An 18,469-nucleotide genomic window follows, 5' to 3' on the forward strand; every position below is an offset into this window, starting at 1 on the left:
ACTTCTACTGATACAGAGGTCTACTACAGTGCGTCTCCTGGCTATATGAATTATGCTGGCTCCTTTGGCAGTGATATATGGTATTTGTGCTGTTTTGCCCCTGGATATTTTGTGCCAGTTTCTGGCACTGTATCTCAGTGCCTATTTCAAGACCAAAAGTACTCTGGTATAGATGGCACTGAAGAAACTGATTTATATTTTCACAATTCACAGACATTTTACCTTAATTTTGTTTTCTGTATTTAGATGACAACAGTTCTGAGAGAAGCCTAGAAGCACAGCCTGTTTTCACTTTCAAGGAAGAAGAATCCAGCCAGATGTGCAGCAAGGTAAAATCTGAATCCAGCTTTTAGAAGTTACTGGGCAATGTACTCATATGTTTGTTGACAAAATGGGTTTGGTGCGGTGCAGGCAAGAACTACACCTTGGAGAGGTGGTAAAGGAAGGTTGCATAAGCAAGTCTCATTCTGATACTTCGTAATATTGGAATACATGGTTTATTAATTTTACCTTTTTTTCAGTATTTTAAAATAAAAATACACTGAAAGATTGTTATTCAACTGCATTTTGATTAATATTTGTAAGTCCAAGGCCCTAAACTTCTTCAAACATGGTTTTGCTTTTGAATCTTAGTAAGTCCTGCAAAACAATCTACTTCAAATTTTAGAGCATCTATTACTTTTAAGTTTTGCAACTGTAAAAATTCCCCTCAGGAAATATGATAAATACACTTTTTTTTTTTTATTATTATTCTCCAGAGGAAAACAAACAAACAAACAAAAAACAAGCATCCAAACCTTGCCTCAGCCAATATAATCAAAGTATATAGTTATTATCTATCTCAGGACAGCACATGCCTAACTTTAAGCATATGCTAATTTTTTTTTTTTGCTGAGTTGGTTCCATTAGCTCCATTCTTCAGTATTTCCAGCTTGTCTTTAGCTGTCTCCTGTGAATAGAAATAATCTATGCTTTACTTTTTAGAGCACAGCTGCCATCTACTCCAAAGATTTAGCTTAGAAAATGACAAGCTACTGGAAAAAAAATGTAAAAAAAACCAGCAGCAGTAAAATACTTTTCCTTGGCAAAAAAAGAAAACTGAAATCCATATTGTGTTTTCTAGTCAGGGTAGTTGGTAGATGCAGAAACTGGGTAAATGAATTCCTGGTTAAGTGTGCAGCCATGAATTCCCATATTCTAATGGAGAAATACAAGCATAAAAGCAAAAAATTAAATAAATTATAAAAAAAAGTGGCAGATACTGTTAAGATTCTGTGGGGTACTCAGCAGTCTATACTACGTAATATGCTAGGGTGGTTTCTGAGTGCATCTGGAATACTAATCAGGGAAAGAAGATGAAGAAGCACCCCTGTGAATTAAAATTTAAATAATTATCTGTCGAGTGTTACAGCTGAGAAAGAGCCACTTCCACATAGCAAAGACAGATGTCCTGCATCATTATCTAAATGCAGGACCCAGTTGTCATTCTCTAGGACTGAAAAACAGCCACCAGTACTATTGCTTCTACTCCATCTGGAGGGCAATCAAGGGTCTGCCTTCTCAGTTGAGTGCTTCTTCTGTAGAGCAGCTGCACCCTGCTCCTAACAGCTGGCCTCATTGTGTCTGAGATAAAAAGGGAAATTATTACCAGCTAACTCAAACACTGGTGCTTTCTGCTGCCAAGAGCTAGGAGGTGAGGAGCAGAGTGTGACTCATAACTCCTGTGATCATGCTTTCTTTACGAGATCAGAGAGGATATAATTAACACAAACCTTTTCAACATTTAGCTGTGCATGCTAGGTTGTAGAGGTGTCTGAAGACAGCACTGTTATGAAGCTCAAAAATATAAAAAGCTGATACGGCTTTTTATTCTAAGTAGATACTGTAAAGCTAAGTCAAAGTTGTATAGACTTTTTTTTTTCCCTAAAAAGTGGAAACTACTTTACTTTCCTTCTTGAGTAAAGGAAACATTTTTGTCAAATCTGTGAAAAAATGTTGATGAAAGTCACTGACTACATTCTTGATGTTTCTATGTATTGATTTTTTTTTTACACCTATTCCTAATTTTATATCTACAGGGTCCAGAAAGCATGCACAGTTTCCCTCTGCAACGACAACTGGATGGACAAGACAATCAGGATTTCATCAGTAACACTTCAGACAGGTAAGTCTTTCAAACAAAGTAACGTTACTAAAATAAAAATCATGGATAGCTTACTCTTCTATTTCCAAAGCTGTCTGGGTATGGTATACAAATATACTCATGTTCCAAAAAATACGAATACAGAAACGCAGCTCCATCTGCAGTAAGAGTGGCTAAACAGCTTTCACACAGCTACTGGGAGGAATAAAATAGAAGCTTCTAGGTGTACCTGAAGCTCATGCAGATGTGCCTTTGGTAGGAGGAGGGGAGCACAGGGAAGTACTACTGTGTTAATGTGGGCAGGCTTCCCATGGGGTTTACTGAGTTTTCCCAGCAGGTCCTGAAGCCTGGTGCAGACTCTGTGCTAGTATGGCTGTAGTGATGCAGATACTGAACTCCAGACATTTAGGAATCATGAGAACTTGAGGGTATTGCTCCTAAGGAAGTATGTGGATACAGAGTACAAGAAAAGAAGAATTTTACTTCAACTGTATAGTAGAATGGGAGATCAAAGAATAATGTAGCATTGATAAGACATGGGCAATTTCATTTACTACAATGATACAGAATATATGATACATGATTGTCTTTATCATTTATAGCCCATATAAATAGGAAAAGGAATGAACACTTATATTTGAAATCTAAAATTTTCTAAGAAGAGTAGTTGGCCGATCTTTAAGGGGCAACAATCTTCCTTAAATTACCTGCTTACAGAGAACAAAACTGAAAGAACCTTTGAGAGCATGTGAAGTGAAAATATCCATGTGAACATAGCAAGTGGCACTGAGCCTATTATCTCATCACTAATATAACATTATCTTGTGGTATACCAGGTAATCAGGTGTGATTGCTATTGAATTACCTTGTTCTATGTGCAAGATGCTTAGTGCATCTATGGCTAATGCAAAGTTATCATACATAAGAATAACTTGTAGCTTTTCTGGTTGTCTTGCAAATAAACAAACTTTCTGTGCCTTGTTCTGTGTTCTGAATCTCTTTATTACCTGTACTTTCTGGTAGTCATATATTCTACTTGCAAAATCCTTATGTAACTTGAACATGCACAGCCCTCAATGATTACTGATATTTGCAAGGCTGTTACTTAAGATGGAGAGTAAGATCATAATTTAATAGTACCTTTTACTATTTCTTATACTATGTATTATGATCATACACAATCCTATCCTATATAAAACTACGGTAAACTTAAGCCTATTCAAATAGTTTAATATTAGATCTGCAGAGTACTGGAGTTAGCCACTATAGGGATATTTAATCTATTCTGCAAGCAGCATTGATGTACTCTGAACTGTAGGCATATCATCTACCTAAAAAAAAAACATAGAAGTGCTCTAAAATTCTCTGAATACCTTAAATAAATAGGCCTACCTAATAACTAAAAATCTGGGTCATACATGAAAACTGTCTATAACTGAGAAACTTTACTCTCAATGATGTTTTCTGGTAGTTTTTTTATACAAGTTATTTGCTCATCTCTCAGAAAAAATGCAGATAATAGTGCTCCAGGCAAAATACAGGAGTATTTATATTAGTTTAATAGTCCTTGAACTTAGGCTCTTCAGAGTTCACAGTAATTCTTGAAAACAGTTGTTCAAGAAAGTTGAAATTCAACTGAAAATAGATCAAAAACAACACCTTTGTACACAGCTTCTGCCACTTCCATAAAACCATTCAACTAATGCTATTTTACAGATCACAGAAATATGCGGGATGTGAAGGTTGCAGAAGACAGAGTCAGCAGTCTGAGTCAGACAGCTGGAACAATGAAGATGATGATATGCCTCACAGGATTTCCATCCTGCCTAGAAGTAACCATGCAAAAACTTCTCTTGTATCGTTAATGTAATAAGCCAGCTCCTCCATATATCCACAGTGGGATCAGTGCTAATCCCTTATGTATAAGTTAAGACTTTCCTCTTTGTTTCTCAAAAGTCTGACCACTCAGGACACGATTTTAACCTTTGATACATATGAAGGCCATCAAACCTTTGTAACATCCACAAGAAAGTAGCCTACATAGGAGCTCTCCAAGTTGTTTGGAGAACTGTGGGAGGGAAGAACAGGAGGATGAGTATAGTTAACTGAATGCAGGAAGGGCAGCCTTAGTGGCCACCATCCATTTGCCACTACTTCAAGCACCTCTGCTTTGGAGCTCTAGTCTCCAAAGGATGGGCAACTTTATGCTTTTTTTTCCTCTTCTGTAATGTTATACATAGAGTTCCTTCCCCAAAGGAAAATATCTCAGTACATTAATCATACTTGATTAGGCGCACAAAGCGAGGAAGTAAGAGGAAAGAAAAGAAAGCTATTGAATTAATTTGAGCAACATCATGACATTTGTTCACATTGTACACTACTGGATAGTGCAAATAAGCGATGCATGGGCTGGAAAAAAAAAATGAATGTTGAAGTTTAGTTCAAAATTTATGGGAATTTCCCAGTGCGTAAGTGAGAACTTAAACTTCTTAGTTTGGCCTAAAATTAATACAATAAAAGCAGATGGTTTATCTTGCAAGAGATACAGTAAACAAACTGAATAGGGTAGAAGGCCTCTTTCATATGTGAAAGGCAATGTAAAAGAAGGTGTTGAGAACTAAGAATGAATTCCAGTAATATATAAAATGTGGTTATTATAGGTCCTTGACATCATTCTCCTCTTCTCTCCCTTACTTCTCCCCTACAACTCAAAATTCACCTGTGAATTGATGTCTTGATCCACAGCTGCATAAAGGCGTCCACAGTATTTTTAATCGCTACTCACTGGGTGTTCGTGATTAGTTTATTTAAATCACTTTTTTGTTCAAAAATACTAAGAAGGGCTTCTCTTAATCACAAGAGAAGTTCAATACTTAAAAACAGTGTAGTAGTCAATGTTTTTATGCCAACATGACAGCAACATGACTTGAGGCTTTGGTCATATGAAAGTAACATTTGGAATATGATTTTAATCCTCTAAGGCACCTTATTCAGGTGTAGAAATGTACAGTAGGATCAAAAATGGTTTTCATCTTATAGATGTAACAGCAATGAAATTCCAGGTGTGTGAATCTGCAGTGAGTTAGGCTCAGACTCTAACTGCAAAACTATGGATGTTTAAAAGCTGGTGATTTCCTCCTGCCAGGACTGCAATGACCCAGAAGTCTAACTGTGATGAACAAATAGCAAAAGAAGAGATGTGTATAGGAAATAGCTCTCTCTAGAGTGGGGGATTTGTCCTCACTGGCACTCTCAGTTGACTTTTTAACAGAAACACCCTTGCATGTGTGAGGGGCAGAGAACAGGAACTGAACAAAGTGTCTTAGAAGCTCAGGCAAGGTGGCTGCCAGTTGTAACCCAAGACACAAGGACAGCAAGCACAACACTTCTACAATGAAGGTTAGTTAAAGGTAGCAATGATATCCAACAAGAAAAAAAAAAAAAAAAAAAACACACACACAAAAAAGCACTGCTCTTTGTCTTTAGCCTACAGTACAGCTGTGGAACACATCAGGTTTTCTTTGCAACAATTGGCATGGTTTTCTTTGACAACGCTCACTTAAGGCTGTAAGGACTAATTCCTTAATTCCTCTGCCTTGAACCACTATTTTCTACAAAAGAAACTACTGTTTTTTTTTCTATGGAAGTAACAGAATTTGCTGAAGAAGTACACCTTCTCTTTCAATTGCCCTAGTAGAACAGGGATATTTCTGGAGACTTAAATGTTTATCCTTCTTAGTCTTAATCTGTCAAGTGTTGCGTTAGAACATATACTTCAGGATGAGTTAATTACTAAAAGCAAATCCTGGTTTTGGTGTATCAAAGATACTTCACATCTTGTTCTTAAAGGAGAGTGTGAATTAAGATGAAGAGAACAGAAGATACTTTCTTACTTCAGGGAGGAAGAAATATTTATAGCAGAGGGGAATGGCGATACTAATTTTCTGGAAACTGTTGGAAACATTAAGATGATTTCCTGTGAAGATGTGGCCAGAGTCTCCTATATCAATATAAGTTAATATTGAAGTTTACAATTCTGCAGCAAGGTTTATTTAGAACAGACTGTATTTAGAAACCATATAAAGCAAAAAGCTGTAATAGTTGGATCTGCTTCCAGATTCCACAAAACATGTTGCTGGTTGTATCCATGGTACTGATTTATTCTTCTTTCTGCCATACACGTAAGTAAGCCAAAAATATATAAATATATATTTTTTAAAATTTCACTTACACAGAATATGCTAAAATATACTTAAGTACTGCAGCCCTCTGGTTTTTAAAGCCAAGATTTACGCTATGAACAATAATCATTAAAAACTCCTTTGTTTTTTTGTTGATATATAGGCAGAGCCTTTGTTTCTGAAGACGAACTGATTCACTTAATTAATTTTAAACCATCACTGACTGGAGTATGTCCAAGGACTGGTGTTAGAGGTCTTATTCGAGGCCTTCAGTCACGGATTGAGAATCAAGAGGTGTTGAAAGAGTTTATGGTAAAGTGTAATTCATTTTTAAGACCTGAGTGTTTAGCAGAGCTAAGTGACTTTTAGCAGCCTTCAACATACTTTATGGGAGATGCAATTGTATATCTTCACTGACTCCACTTTCTCAAAGGATTATTTAAGTCAGGTGTCTGCTTTGCTTTTTGGGTGCTGCTACATTATCTGGATCTCTCTCTTTCTACACAGTCAGGCTTACACTGTTTCCTGTCCAAAGATCCTGCCCACATGGAATGAAAAATAAATACACAAAAGTTCAATAAGAATCACCTTAATATTGACTAACTTCTTCTTATTGCCCCTTCAGCTCTCCTGAACATCTGCCCAAGAGCTATTCTAGGGGCTGCATTAAAGCAAGAAATTCAAACACTTAGTCAATGAAAGGAAAATGTTTTATGCAGTGCTCCAGTGATCCATGGAATTCATTGCCACAAGATGTTATTGAGGTCAGGGACTTCGTGCAATTAAAATAGAAAGTAACATACATAATAATGAAAATACACAATTACATCTGATGGCAAATAAATTATGGAAAATGTAAAATTACGAAAGCATATAAAATCTCTTGTTTTGGTATACATAGAGAGTACTCAGTATTGGGGATTATCAGTAAATTCCCAAAGAAAGATTGTTTCATAATTCTTCAACACAATGCCAGAATTTTCATTAAAGGATGCACTCATTACCAGTGAAATAGCTTACAACTGTTTTTCCATATTATTTAGAGTGTTATCAATCTCTCTCACTTGCCTTATGGCTGACTTTCTGGGTACAAAATAGCATAGGTTCACATGTATAGCATTTGTTGACTTTCACCAAGAGCTCGAAAACGTGCATTAATTTCCCTTCATTCCATTCCAGATGTAGGCATAGTACGCTATGAATTGAGTCATGCATCTGCTCATAAAACATAAAGATCTAACAGGAAAAGTAGTGGTTACCAAAGTCAATGGATATGTTTCCTGAGTAAAAGCTGTAGTAACTGATGAAGATCTTAACTGTCAAATGTATTTCAGTCCATATACACTGTATAGTGGCATAACATGAGGGCTGAGCATTGTGCAATGCATAGCAAAAAGGTAAACGGAAAAAGAAGAGTGAAGGTAACTCAAAACTGTGAATGAAATTAACTTTCACCTTCTTGCTTCCTGGCTACACTGCATTGTGTTCCCCTAAATTTGCTATGAAGTACTTAGGACCATATGATTTGCACTTAACACCACTGATGTTGTTCCCTGTATCCACCACTTCCTCTGTGATTGAAAAGTACTCATTGACATTCATCATCTGGTAACAGTGCTATAGCTGGTTCTTCAGTCTGCATGTTATCGATTATGAGTGCTGATTTTTGGCCAAGTCACTATTCCAAACATTCATTTTACAGCACTATATAATAGGGATGTGTAATTACAGGGGCTAAACATGTGGGTTGGAAATCTCATTAAAAATCTCCAGAAATTTTATGCAGACTGAAGAAAACCCTAGGCAATTTGAATTCCTTGTGTATCAGTTTAGGGAACAGTGTCCTGAATCTCTTCTTTAAGAAGTCTGCTTAGCAGTCTTGGGTCACATACAACAGTAAAGTTTGCTCATGCTGACTCTGTAGTTTTTCCATAAAGGATATGAACATGGATTGACTATTTCTCTTTGATATAGGCTTTAGAACATGTAAAACCAACAGATGACTGCAGAACTGGCAAAGCACAAGAGAACAGGGATAAAAACAGATATCAAGATATTGTTCCATGTAAGTATGCACACTAAGCACATATGTTCAGTGGACAACACCGGAAACCAGAAAACATCTATAATGCTGGGATGTAGGAGGTAAATCCCACCACATCCCTTGCTACAGAGAGCTCTACTAATAATGAAATATGTTAAGATTTTTCTGAGAAATTAAGAGTTGACATAAGGATGTCTGCATTGCACGGGAAGTAATTTTCCAAAGTATCATCATCTATAAGGCAGGATTTGGTTTGGCAGGGGGGCAGCTGTCTTGGTGCTTCCTTTTCTCTTTCTCAGAGATGGTGATCTGCTACAGTTGTGTTGGCAAGTGTAACTTGAACTATAGTAGCAGTTCTTTAAATCTACAGCTTTTGACACAGCAGAATTCTGAAAAGTAAAGTGGAAATCATGGAGTTATGTTGCTCCTGAAAAGCTCCAAGATTCTTTCAGAAATATTTGAAAGCATAAAATAACCAACCAGATCTTTCAGCTGCTCAGCTCTAAGTCAGAAACAAGTTTCATCACCGATGAGAAGTAATCAGTGATTTTAGATCACTAATGAGAAGTGATTTTAGAAGGAAGATTTGAATCCAAGAGCTGAAAGACTGTTGTTAACAAGGATTTTCAAATCCCAATTTCCAATGTACTGCCAGTTGATTCCCTGAGAGGTATCATGACAGAAGAAGAACACTTTCTGGACCCTTGATGTCATTGTAAACTGCAGCACCAGAACAACATATGCAAAATTGTCACAGTTACTTCTCTATATTCATGATAAAGTACAGGTTCTTAAAATTATCTTGTTTTATAACTCCAATATCCACTGACAATATTCCCATGCCATACACTCATAGCAGTATTGGATTCACTATTTTGAATTACTGCCAACAATTCTATGGTAATTAGAAGGACTGTCAGACTGTTATGCAAGTATGTTATGAGAAATAAAGCTGCAGTTAACCATACAATTTATCTCCACGAATTACTATTAACAATGATTAATATTAGTGCTGCTCGCCAAATGTGTTCTAAAAAACAGAGGCATACTTCACAGCTAGGGGCTGAGGTACCCCATCTCCTAGGTGCTAGGTATGGTACAGCTCCATTTCAGATCTACAACTGAAACAGTAACTTTCTGTTTCTGTCCAGATGATAAGACACGAGTTCCTCTGGGAGAAAACAATGGCTACATTAATGCAAGTTATATTAGAATGAAAGTTGAAGAAGAGGAACATTTCTATATTATAACCCAAGGCCCTTTGCCTTCCACCATGGCGGATTTCTGGCAGATGATTTGGGAGAGTGAGTCAGATGTGATTGCCATGATGACGAAAGAAGTGGAGCTAGGAAAAGTGAAATGTCATCGATACTGGCCTGAACCTCCACATGATTCCATAGACTTAACTAACTTCCATCTCAGGCTAGACAGTCACCAGATTCTGGAATACTTCATAGTTAGAATAATAGAAATGATCAACAAGCAGGTAAGTTGAGTCTAGTTAATACTTTCATATACAAAGCAATCGATTGGTTATCTTACATGATTAAATACTGGTATTACTGGTTTTTGTTTGTTTGTTTTCTGTAACGTCTGCTCAGTACAGTTTTAGGAATGTAAAAGTCTGAGTAGCAGGAAGGAAATTAAGGTAAATGAAATGCTGCTTCTTTGCTTATTGAACAAGCCATGGATCCAATATTAAAAACACTTTGGTGAGAATGTCCAAGAGTTAGTCCTTTAATAGCCACAGAGTTGCAGTGTTCAGTATTTTGCAGAATTGCTTGGTGTTCTTACCAAATCAGATTAGTAAGGGCTGCCTGAGTGGGTTCATATTCTGTAACAGTGGGCGGAAGGAAGGATTTAAAGAAGGTGGCTTTCATCCTAGTATTTAAAAGGAATGATAACTTTTTTCATTTGTGAAAAGACATGAACACATCTGAAACTATAAAATGAACAACTCGTTTTTGAAGAACTAACAAATACAGAACCCAATTGTAAGAATGTGGAAACTGGGACAAGTCCATCAGTCTTGCCTCCATATGAAACAAAACATTGCAGAAATTTCTGTGGGAAAGACTGATTAATGGAATCATTTATATATTCTTACTTGTGCCAGACTAACTTAGTTTTCCAACAAGACAGCTATTTGTATTAAGAAAACACAATTCACCTTATGTCACTGAGTGTAAACATAGTAATTTGATATGGGTCTATCCAAAAGATAATAGGAATATTGGCTCATATATGTGATTGGGTTCCTATCTTGTTTCAATGAACATGTTATTTTTGCAACATTTGTACTGGACCAGTATCAAATTAATAGAGAATCATAGGTTTACTTCAGCAGAAATCCAGGCATGCATTCAAATTCTTCTAATGGCAAAAATCTAGGTAGGTCTTTCGTATTCATTTTAACCTAGTCAATAGGGAATCCACTGTCATGCTAACCTGGACTTTGGAAGGCTTCAGTCCTTACAGTTCCTGGATGCTTTATACCGAAAATCTTCAGTTACCTAAACAATCATTTTTGCTGAAAAGTTACTGACTGGACTCAGGTCTTTACAATAGAAGTCTTTACCAGTATAATACAATACTATGCATTTTTTTCATTTAACTTTTTTTGACATAAGAAACAATAGGGAATGAAAATGTTATTTGTATTTATTTACTTTACTTGTATTTATTTGCATTTTTATTGAATTTATATAGCTATGTTACTAAGCTTCCAGTTGATAAGCATTTCTGGCTTAGATGTAGAGCTTAGGGATATGGTTTAGTGGGGACTGCTAGCGTTAGGTCAGAGGTTGGACTCGATGATCTTGAGGTCTCTTCCAACCTAGAAATTCTGTGATTCTGTGATTCTATTCCAGACAGAAGAAAAACGAATTATAAGGCATTTGCAGTTTACCACTTGGCCAGACCATAGTACGCCCACACTGGCTGAGCAGCTTGTAAAATTTATTTGCTACATGAGAAAAGCTCACAGGACAGGACCTATTGTTGCTCACTGTAGTACTGGGATTGGAAGAAGTGGAGTTTTGCTGTGTGCTGAAATTCTGCTGAGCTATATTGAAAAAGACCTATGCGTAAGTATCAAACATAATTGTTAAATATTACAGTAAATATAAATATTACTGATATAAATGTCAACAACATATGTAGGTATCTTACTACATATGTTACTCCTGGTAGAAATTAATCCTAACAAAATGGAATAAATGATGCTTTTGTTCTTTTGCAAAAGAGAGATAATAACTAAAACACACTATTTGTAGAAGAACTGGGCCCCAGCTTTCCCAACAGAACATGTTCAAGTCATTTTTCATAACTTGAACATCAATAAAATAAAAATTGTTTTCTCTTCTGATAGTTCAACATTAAACACGTAGTGAGAGATTTGAGAGAGCAGCGTTTTGGCATGATCCAAACTAAGGTAAGTTCTCAATATTCTAACTAGGCTGTGATCTTAAAAAGTTTCCATTTGTGGTACATATCCTCATGCTTTGATAAATCTCTGGCTTAAAGCTGAATTTTAGCCCTCTTATGAGGAAAATGACAGCTTTGCATACAATTGGTGTCTATATTTAAATATGGAAGATCTGTTCCTTACTAGCTAGCTGAAATTAAGAAAAAAAAAATAAAAACAGAAAATAACCTCTAAGGGCAGCTTGCAGGCACTTGAAATTCATTTCAAAGCACCAATACAGTACAGATACATGTCTTCTTTGGGTAAAAAGAAAAGCGGGGCTCACCAATGAAATGGGTGAGACTCTACCCTGCAAAACTGCAGCCTTCAGTTGAATTCTTGCAATTGCTGAGCTCTCATTGTCCTTCTAGTGCTGAGATATACCTACCCCTGAAGTGTGTTCACAAAGGAAAAGAGAAAATAAGGTTAACACAACTTTGAGGAAATGGAAATTGGGAAGAAAATAAGATTACGATAAATTATTCTTGTACGCAAGTATTTAAGCACAAGCTTCAGGAAAATGATTGAGCACATGATTAAAATTAAAATAGTTAACAGCCACTGACTTCAGTGAGATTTAAGCACATGCCTACAGGTACTGCACTGAATCAAAAAAAGCTCCTGAACTTTTATGAGTTATGGAACAAAAAGATTGAGGATGCTCTCAAATATCTAAATTTTTGTATCCCTGTTACAAAGATGCTGGTGTTAAAAACAGCATGACAGCCAGTCCATCCTTTTTTGTCTAGAACTCTTGTTATATTTAATTGGATGTTTCACACTGGTGTCTCTGTATGCAGGATCAGTATCTATTCTGTTATGAATTTGTTCTGGAAGTCCTTCAGAAACTTCAAGCAATGGATTCCTATTGACTGCAACATTTCTCTTCACTGTTGCTATCCCCCTTGGACTCCAGGGGCCACTCAGAAATTGCTTTAAAGGGACGTCAAGCCAGCACAGACAAGTGTTACACAACATGCTCTGTCAGATTGCTCGGATTTCTAAGAAATTTAAAAACCTTGCTTAACATCCCCTTGGTAAACCATTTAAATCTCGGCATACAGTTTGGAGAAACAGCAAGCCACAAGTGCAACACTGCTGTTAAATTGTCATGGACACTTTGTGTGTTCTGTTGAATAATATATTAATTATTAGGAAAATATTTTTGTACTATGACAACGGGGCAGCAGCCTTTTAAAGTAGCTTTACTATTCAGAGGCCAACTAAAGAGATCGAAGACTGCTGGTTTTGCTGGAAGATTAGTTGTCCCTTACATACAGTTGTGCACTGCTGGCTTCTGGACAGCAAATCAGTATTTTTTTTAATCATGCTTTTGTGTGGAAGGACTCAGTTTGGTTACTTGTGGTTGTTTGAACAATGTGGAACCATTTCCAGTCATCACTCCAGCACAGGAATTTAAACCACCATCACTGGACATCTTAAATCAAGAAACTGATAGAAAAATAGGATACCTTTAACCTTTAACTATCTGTCTTCAAAGCAACAAGATAGTTCTAATATCTGGACGGGATATTAATATTTTCCAGCAATATGAGCAGCTGTAGATAAGGTCAGTATTCTTCTATTCCACATCCATGTAAAAAGGAATGCAATACAAAACCAAATGAAATGACTGTGTGTGTCTTGTGGCATACATACATTTCATCTTCCATTAAACCTTTCCATTGATTAACTATCTTGTAATTCTCACCTACGCACTGAACAAATCTATGGGAAGTCCCATTGGTTTCTTTAAATTAGAGTAAATAACTCTCTGTACAGATTATTACTCTTGTAAAAAAGTTTTTTTGTTAGTGTGAGCTTGGATTTGAGCAGAAATCTACTGTTCACATTTGTAAGATTGTAGCTGTTTTCTATGTGAGTACTTCTAATACCTTTATCTAGAAGATGGTGTATATGGAAGCAGAATTTTTAGATGTGCATTGGGAGAGTAACTTTAAAACACAGGAAATTATAACTGCACTTATTTAACTGAATTGTACATATTTTAAAACTTCCTTGATTTCAGGAGATATTAAGAAGCATTTGATTATAAAATTGCAGAAGAGACAAGACAATAAAATAGCTGTTTATTTTAATTATGGATGAGAGATTTATGTTCAGAAAGAATGAGGAATTAAACAAATTAAAAGTATGGCTTTTGGAAAAAGCCATTGTAAAACAATTATAATAAAAGCCCAGAGCCATGTTTTGCTTTCTGCCCTCATATAGTCTGTTGGAAGTGAGGAAAAGATATAAATGGAATTTATGATGTGAGCCAGACACTAATTTCAAACATACTGATAGAGATCCAAAGTAACTTTAAATCAGTGAAATAAACCTGGACCTATATCAGTATAAATATAAGCAGAATTTAATGTTTTGTCTTAAATTAACTGAATTTGAGCCTTCTAAGAAGCACTACTCTCCACACATTCTGAATACACTACATTTATGTTGCATATGGAGGATTATTTGCACAATTTTGTCCAGTATCTTCAGCCAAATTTTTATTCATCTTGTTGTTACCTCCGTTTGCTATTTGGCCTTTCATTTTGGTTTTGATTACTGTACATGTACTTCTATGCAAGATAACACTGCACACAAATGCACAATTCACTTTTTGTACCATGGCAACTTTAAAAAGCTTCTCAGTAAAAATATTTCTGTACTTCTTGCAAAGGTGTCTTTTCTGTAGTTTAGAACAATTCTGGATTAGGAAGACAATCTTTATGGCACTATTTGTTACTCCACATTTGTGCATCATCTTTCCATCTGTTTGACAGAAGTGTTTCCTGTTTTACAGGAATATTAAAAAGATTTCTGAAAACACTGAATTGCATTTCAATTTCTTTTTATGAAAAAGACATTTTGATACTAACTGCTAACCAATAGTAATGGGAATAATAATCCTTTGGTAGTGAGGGATTGTTCTTAAACTTCCTGTAAAGGCAGATTTCGTCATGATGGTACCTCTTGTGCATAACCCTAAAGTGGGTACTACCACCTTCTGAGATATTCTGCCATATTCCATGTTCTTATCCTGTAGGAATATAACAATTCAGAGCTTTTAAACTGATACCATGATAATAATTCCTCTAATGACATCCTCACTCGGTCTGAACTTTATTTCGGATGAGGCATGCAACTTTATGCAGATCTAGTCTGCTAATGCTCCTAGCAGAGTGACTCAAAGCAGAACTGCCCTTCCAAATGCTTTGTAATCTGTTATATAACAAAGAAACTTTCATCCATAGAAAATCTCAGAGCCTCTCAGACCAACTTTGAGCAGAGGTAGATAGATGCAATTCACCACATGCTGTGTGACAGGCCCTCCATCTGTCACAGTCCTGGAGTGATCCCATAGAGAGTGTCTCTCAAGCCAGAGCCTGAATACATTTTAAGGCAACTGCAGACTTGCAAGGGTTGATTAGTTCTGCACGTTAGAAGTTAAAGGCCAGTCACCTTCGTACTAGTACTACTCATGAGCTCGACTGACAGTCTGGATAGCAGATAAATTTTGAGGAGAGAAGGACTGAAATGACATTCACAAATTCTTCCTACATAGACACTATGTTTAGAGAAATTTGGGAGAACTTTTTTTTTCTCCTCTTTTTTTTTTTTTTTCTTTTTTTTTTTTCAAACAGGTATTCATATCTAGAGATGCTCATAACTAGAGCAATTCTTTATTTACACACAGTAACATCTATTACAGAATCACAGAATGGTTTGGGGTGGAAGGGACCTTAAAGACCTGGCCTTGAACACCTCCAGGGATGGGGCATCCACAGCTTCTCTGGGCATCCTGTGCCAGTGCCTCACCACCCTCATAGTAGAAGATTTCTTCTGAGATCAAGAATCAGTGATACACATTTATATGTAATAAAAGAAACCATTCCTTAACTATCAGAAAATGAAACAATACTGCTCTGGCTCATTTCTGATTTGATATTGTTTAGCATAGAAACTGATCTGACTGGAACTTGCATAAATCCTAACAACTTTCCTCTATCTTTATGGTTGGAGTTTATGTCCTTACTGAACAACAACATCTGGGATGGCAAAAGATACAGAAAATGCAAATATCAGTAGTACTGCAAAATAAGAACTAGGAAATACTGCCATCTATGGGCACACCACTACGGTGACATTAACTGCAATCAGTCGCTTGTATTGTTGGAGCAGAGCAACTCCTATACTACATAGCATATATTCTGCTGGTGGTCGTACAGGTCCTAAAATAATGATAATGAAATACACGGCCTCAGGGAAATGCAGATAAGACGAGTCTACAATTCTGACAGGATCTGTGCAAACCTAGACCAAAGCCTAAATTATGAGTAAACCTGCTCTTCACCTTAAAGTAAGGGAGCTTTCGGAACGAAGCTCTTTCTTCATGTACTGAAAATTATGAGTAATGGGAAATAATACTGGAGTTTTATAAGAACTGTTTTTATGAAATGTTCTCAGCAGCTGAACCTAACTGGGTTGGGGTTTATCTAGTATGAGATAACCCCTGTCAGCTTTTTTTTTGTTTGTTTGTTTGTTTTTGTTAAGTATATTGGAATCTCATCTGCGGAGTGAGGACTGGAGATAGTGTCACGTATCTCAGCGCAATGATCCTGACCATTGTGCTCTGAGGAAGGTGATCTATATACCAGTTAACCTGTGCTGTGCTGCACGTACAACTTAATCTCAGGCCTGTGTTGTGCTGTGAATATTCCTTGGCTGTATGATAAACCTAGCCAGCTAACTGTAACAAAGCCTGGAGGCAGCCCCCATTTGGTATCAGTAATTATGCCACCTGCATGTCCTTGCATTTATCTAACAGTGCAGCAAGAAGTTCTCACGTGAATGTCCTTTTTGTTTGGCAGTAGAAATGGAGTTATTTTCCTGTAAGAAAATCCTGTAATAGTTCAAATGGCCCAAATGGAGTAACCCTTCCACAGACCGGGTCTGCACAGCATGCTGTGCCCTCATCAGCACATAGGTACCTGTTCAATGCTGCAGAACTTGGGGTTCCCACCATCTGAACAGATGTAAGATTATCCCTGCTATTCTCTCTCCCCTTATAGTGTTGGGTCTAGCATAAAGCATTTTAAATGATCCTTTTCAGGGGCTGAGTGCCTTTCTTACTGGAATTACAATGGAACAGCACCTCGTGGTGAAAAACACTCAGTTACTTCTGAATGGTGTTTCTGACAGTTGTTAAATCACAAAGCTGGGATCAACATAAAGATTGCCTGTATAAACATCAAGATTGTTTGCAAAGATGACTGACTATTATTGTAATACTACAAAGAATAGATGCCAGCTGAGATCTCTATACTGAAAAGAAACCTGGCCCTTGCGGCTTAAGCAGACTACAGCTGAGAGTCCACCATTAAACCAATCTTTAAATGTACAGGAGCATGTGTGATGGAAGGGGACAGCACTTTCATAGGAATGTATAACAGTAAAGTATGATTTGCACATATTTTTGTACTGATGTAGCTCTGTAGATTTAGAAATAAAACTGTGAAATCTGATCACTATTCTGTAGTGTCATATAGGTATCATTGGCCTTGCTTTGGTCACTTAATGCACACCAGTAGTAACAGAACCTCATACTTTATTCAAGCTTCTTCAGACCCAAAAGCATGGAACCACAGAATCACAGAGGAACCACAAAATAGTTGAGGTAGAAGGACCTCTAGAGAGCATCCAGTCTAAACTTCCCAGCTCAAAGCAGTGTTATCTAGAGCTCAGGAAAGTAATACAGTTGGGTTTTGAGTATCTCCAAGGATGGAGACTCCATGACCTGTCTTGGCAACCTGTTCTGGTTTTTGACAACCCTTAGAGTAAACAGGTTTTTCCATATGTTTAAGTGGAATTGCCTGTATTTTCAGTAGTGCCCTTGCATCTTGTCCTGTCATTGGATACCACCACCAAGAGTCTAGTTTCATCTTTTTACTCCCTCCCATATCAAGAACTTTGTACATGTTGATAAAGCCCCTCTGAGCCTTCTCATCTCCAGGCTAATGTCAACCACAGGTCTCTCAGCTTCTCCTTTTATGACAGATATTCCAATAGGCCAATACTAACTCAGAGAGGATGAGATTCCATACAACCGCTGCATGTCTACTGAAATCACGAGTGCCATGTTTTGGTGCCTATCAGCAAGAGAGAGTTACTTCTTTAACACCTCTTATGCACTAATCAAGGCCTCAGAAGCTAAGATTGGAGTTTAGGAGTAGATGCAGAGACTGGAGTACCTCTTAGATAACAGTTTTCAGTTGTCAGTAACTGGCTCTACTTTCCATCTCATCTTGACTCTTTGGTGTCTTTTCTTTGTAACAGAGCTCTGTAGGTAGCTCCCTCCCGCGGGAAGTAGATGTCTGTTCAGAATTCATTGCCCCGTCTGCACCACACCAGATACATATGCATGCCTGAGGGACAGTGAGCTTTTTGAGACCCTACTCTGAATTTTACAGCTATTTAGCTTGCTCATTAAACCATTTAAAAACAAAAAACAAAACCCAGCTAAAATGCCCTAGAGCAGCACACCCCCAACCAGGCGGCTGTCACAATGGGGACTATACAGCAGCTGTCCAGCACCCCAGCTCATTACACAACCCAGCAATTAACCAAAGTTG

The 18,469-nt window shown here is 37.0% G+C and overlaps 1 protein-coding gene across 5 annotated transcripts in view; it reads left to right on the forward strand.

Annotated features, from left to right (window-relative positions):
* Window positions 1–14,454, forward strand: part of FRMPD2 (FERM and PDZ domain containing 2) — a 59,334-nt gene extending 44,880 nt beyond the window's left edge. For 2 of the 5 annotated variants that reach the window (XM_082764309.1, XM_082764311.1), the window contains exons 34-42: window positions 247–329; window positions 2,079–2,164; window positions 3,860–3,975; window positions 6,488–6,636; window positions 8,299–8,389; window positions 9,499–9,854; window positions 11,239–11,454; window positions 11,739–11,801; window positions 12,635–14,454. In XM_082764309.1, the coding sequence (XP_082620435.1) occupies window positions 247–329; window positions 2,079–2,164; window positions 3,860–3,975; window positions 6,488–6,636; window positions 8,299–8,389; window positions 9,499–9,854; window positions 11,239–11,454; window positions 11,739–11,801; window positions 12,635–12,706 (1,232 nt within the window). In that variant the 3' untranslated portion in view covers window positions 12,707–14,454. Of the gene's footprint in view, window positions 1–246; window positions 330–2,078; window positions 2,165–3,859; window positions 3,976–5,288; window positions 5,569–6,487; window positions 6,637–8,298; window positions 8,390–9,498; window positions 9,855–11,238; window positions 11,455–11,738; window positions 11,802–12,634 lie in introns of those variants that run through there. The other 3 variants (XM_082764310.1, XM_082764312.1, XM_082764313.1) reach the window with 3 other exon arrangements.
* The last annotated feature ends 4,015 nt before the right edge of the window (window positions 14,455–18,469 follow it).

This window comes from Aythya marila (genome assembly GCF_965140915.1).
Source record: "Aythya marila genome assembly, chromosome: 7".
NCBI classification, from domain to species: domain Eukaryota; kingdom Metazoa; phylum Chordata; class Aves; order Anseriformes; family Anatidae; genus Aythya; species Aythya marila.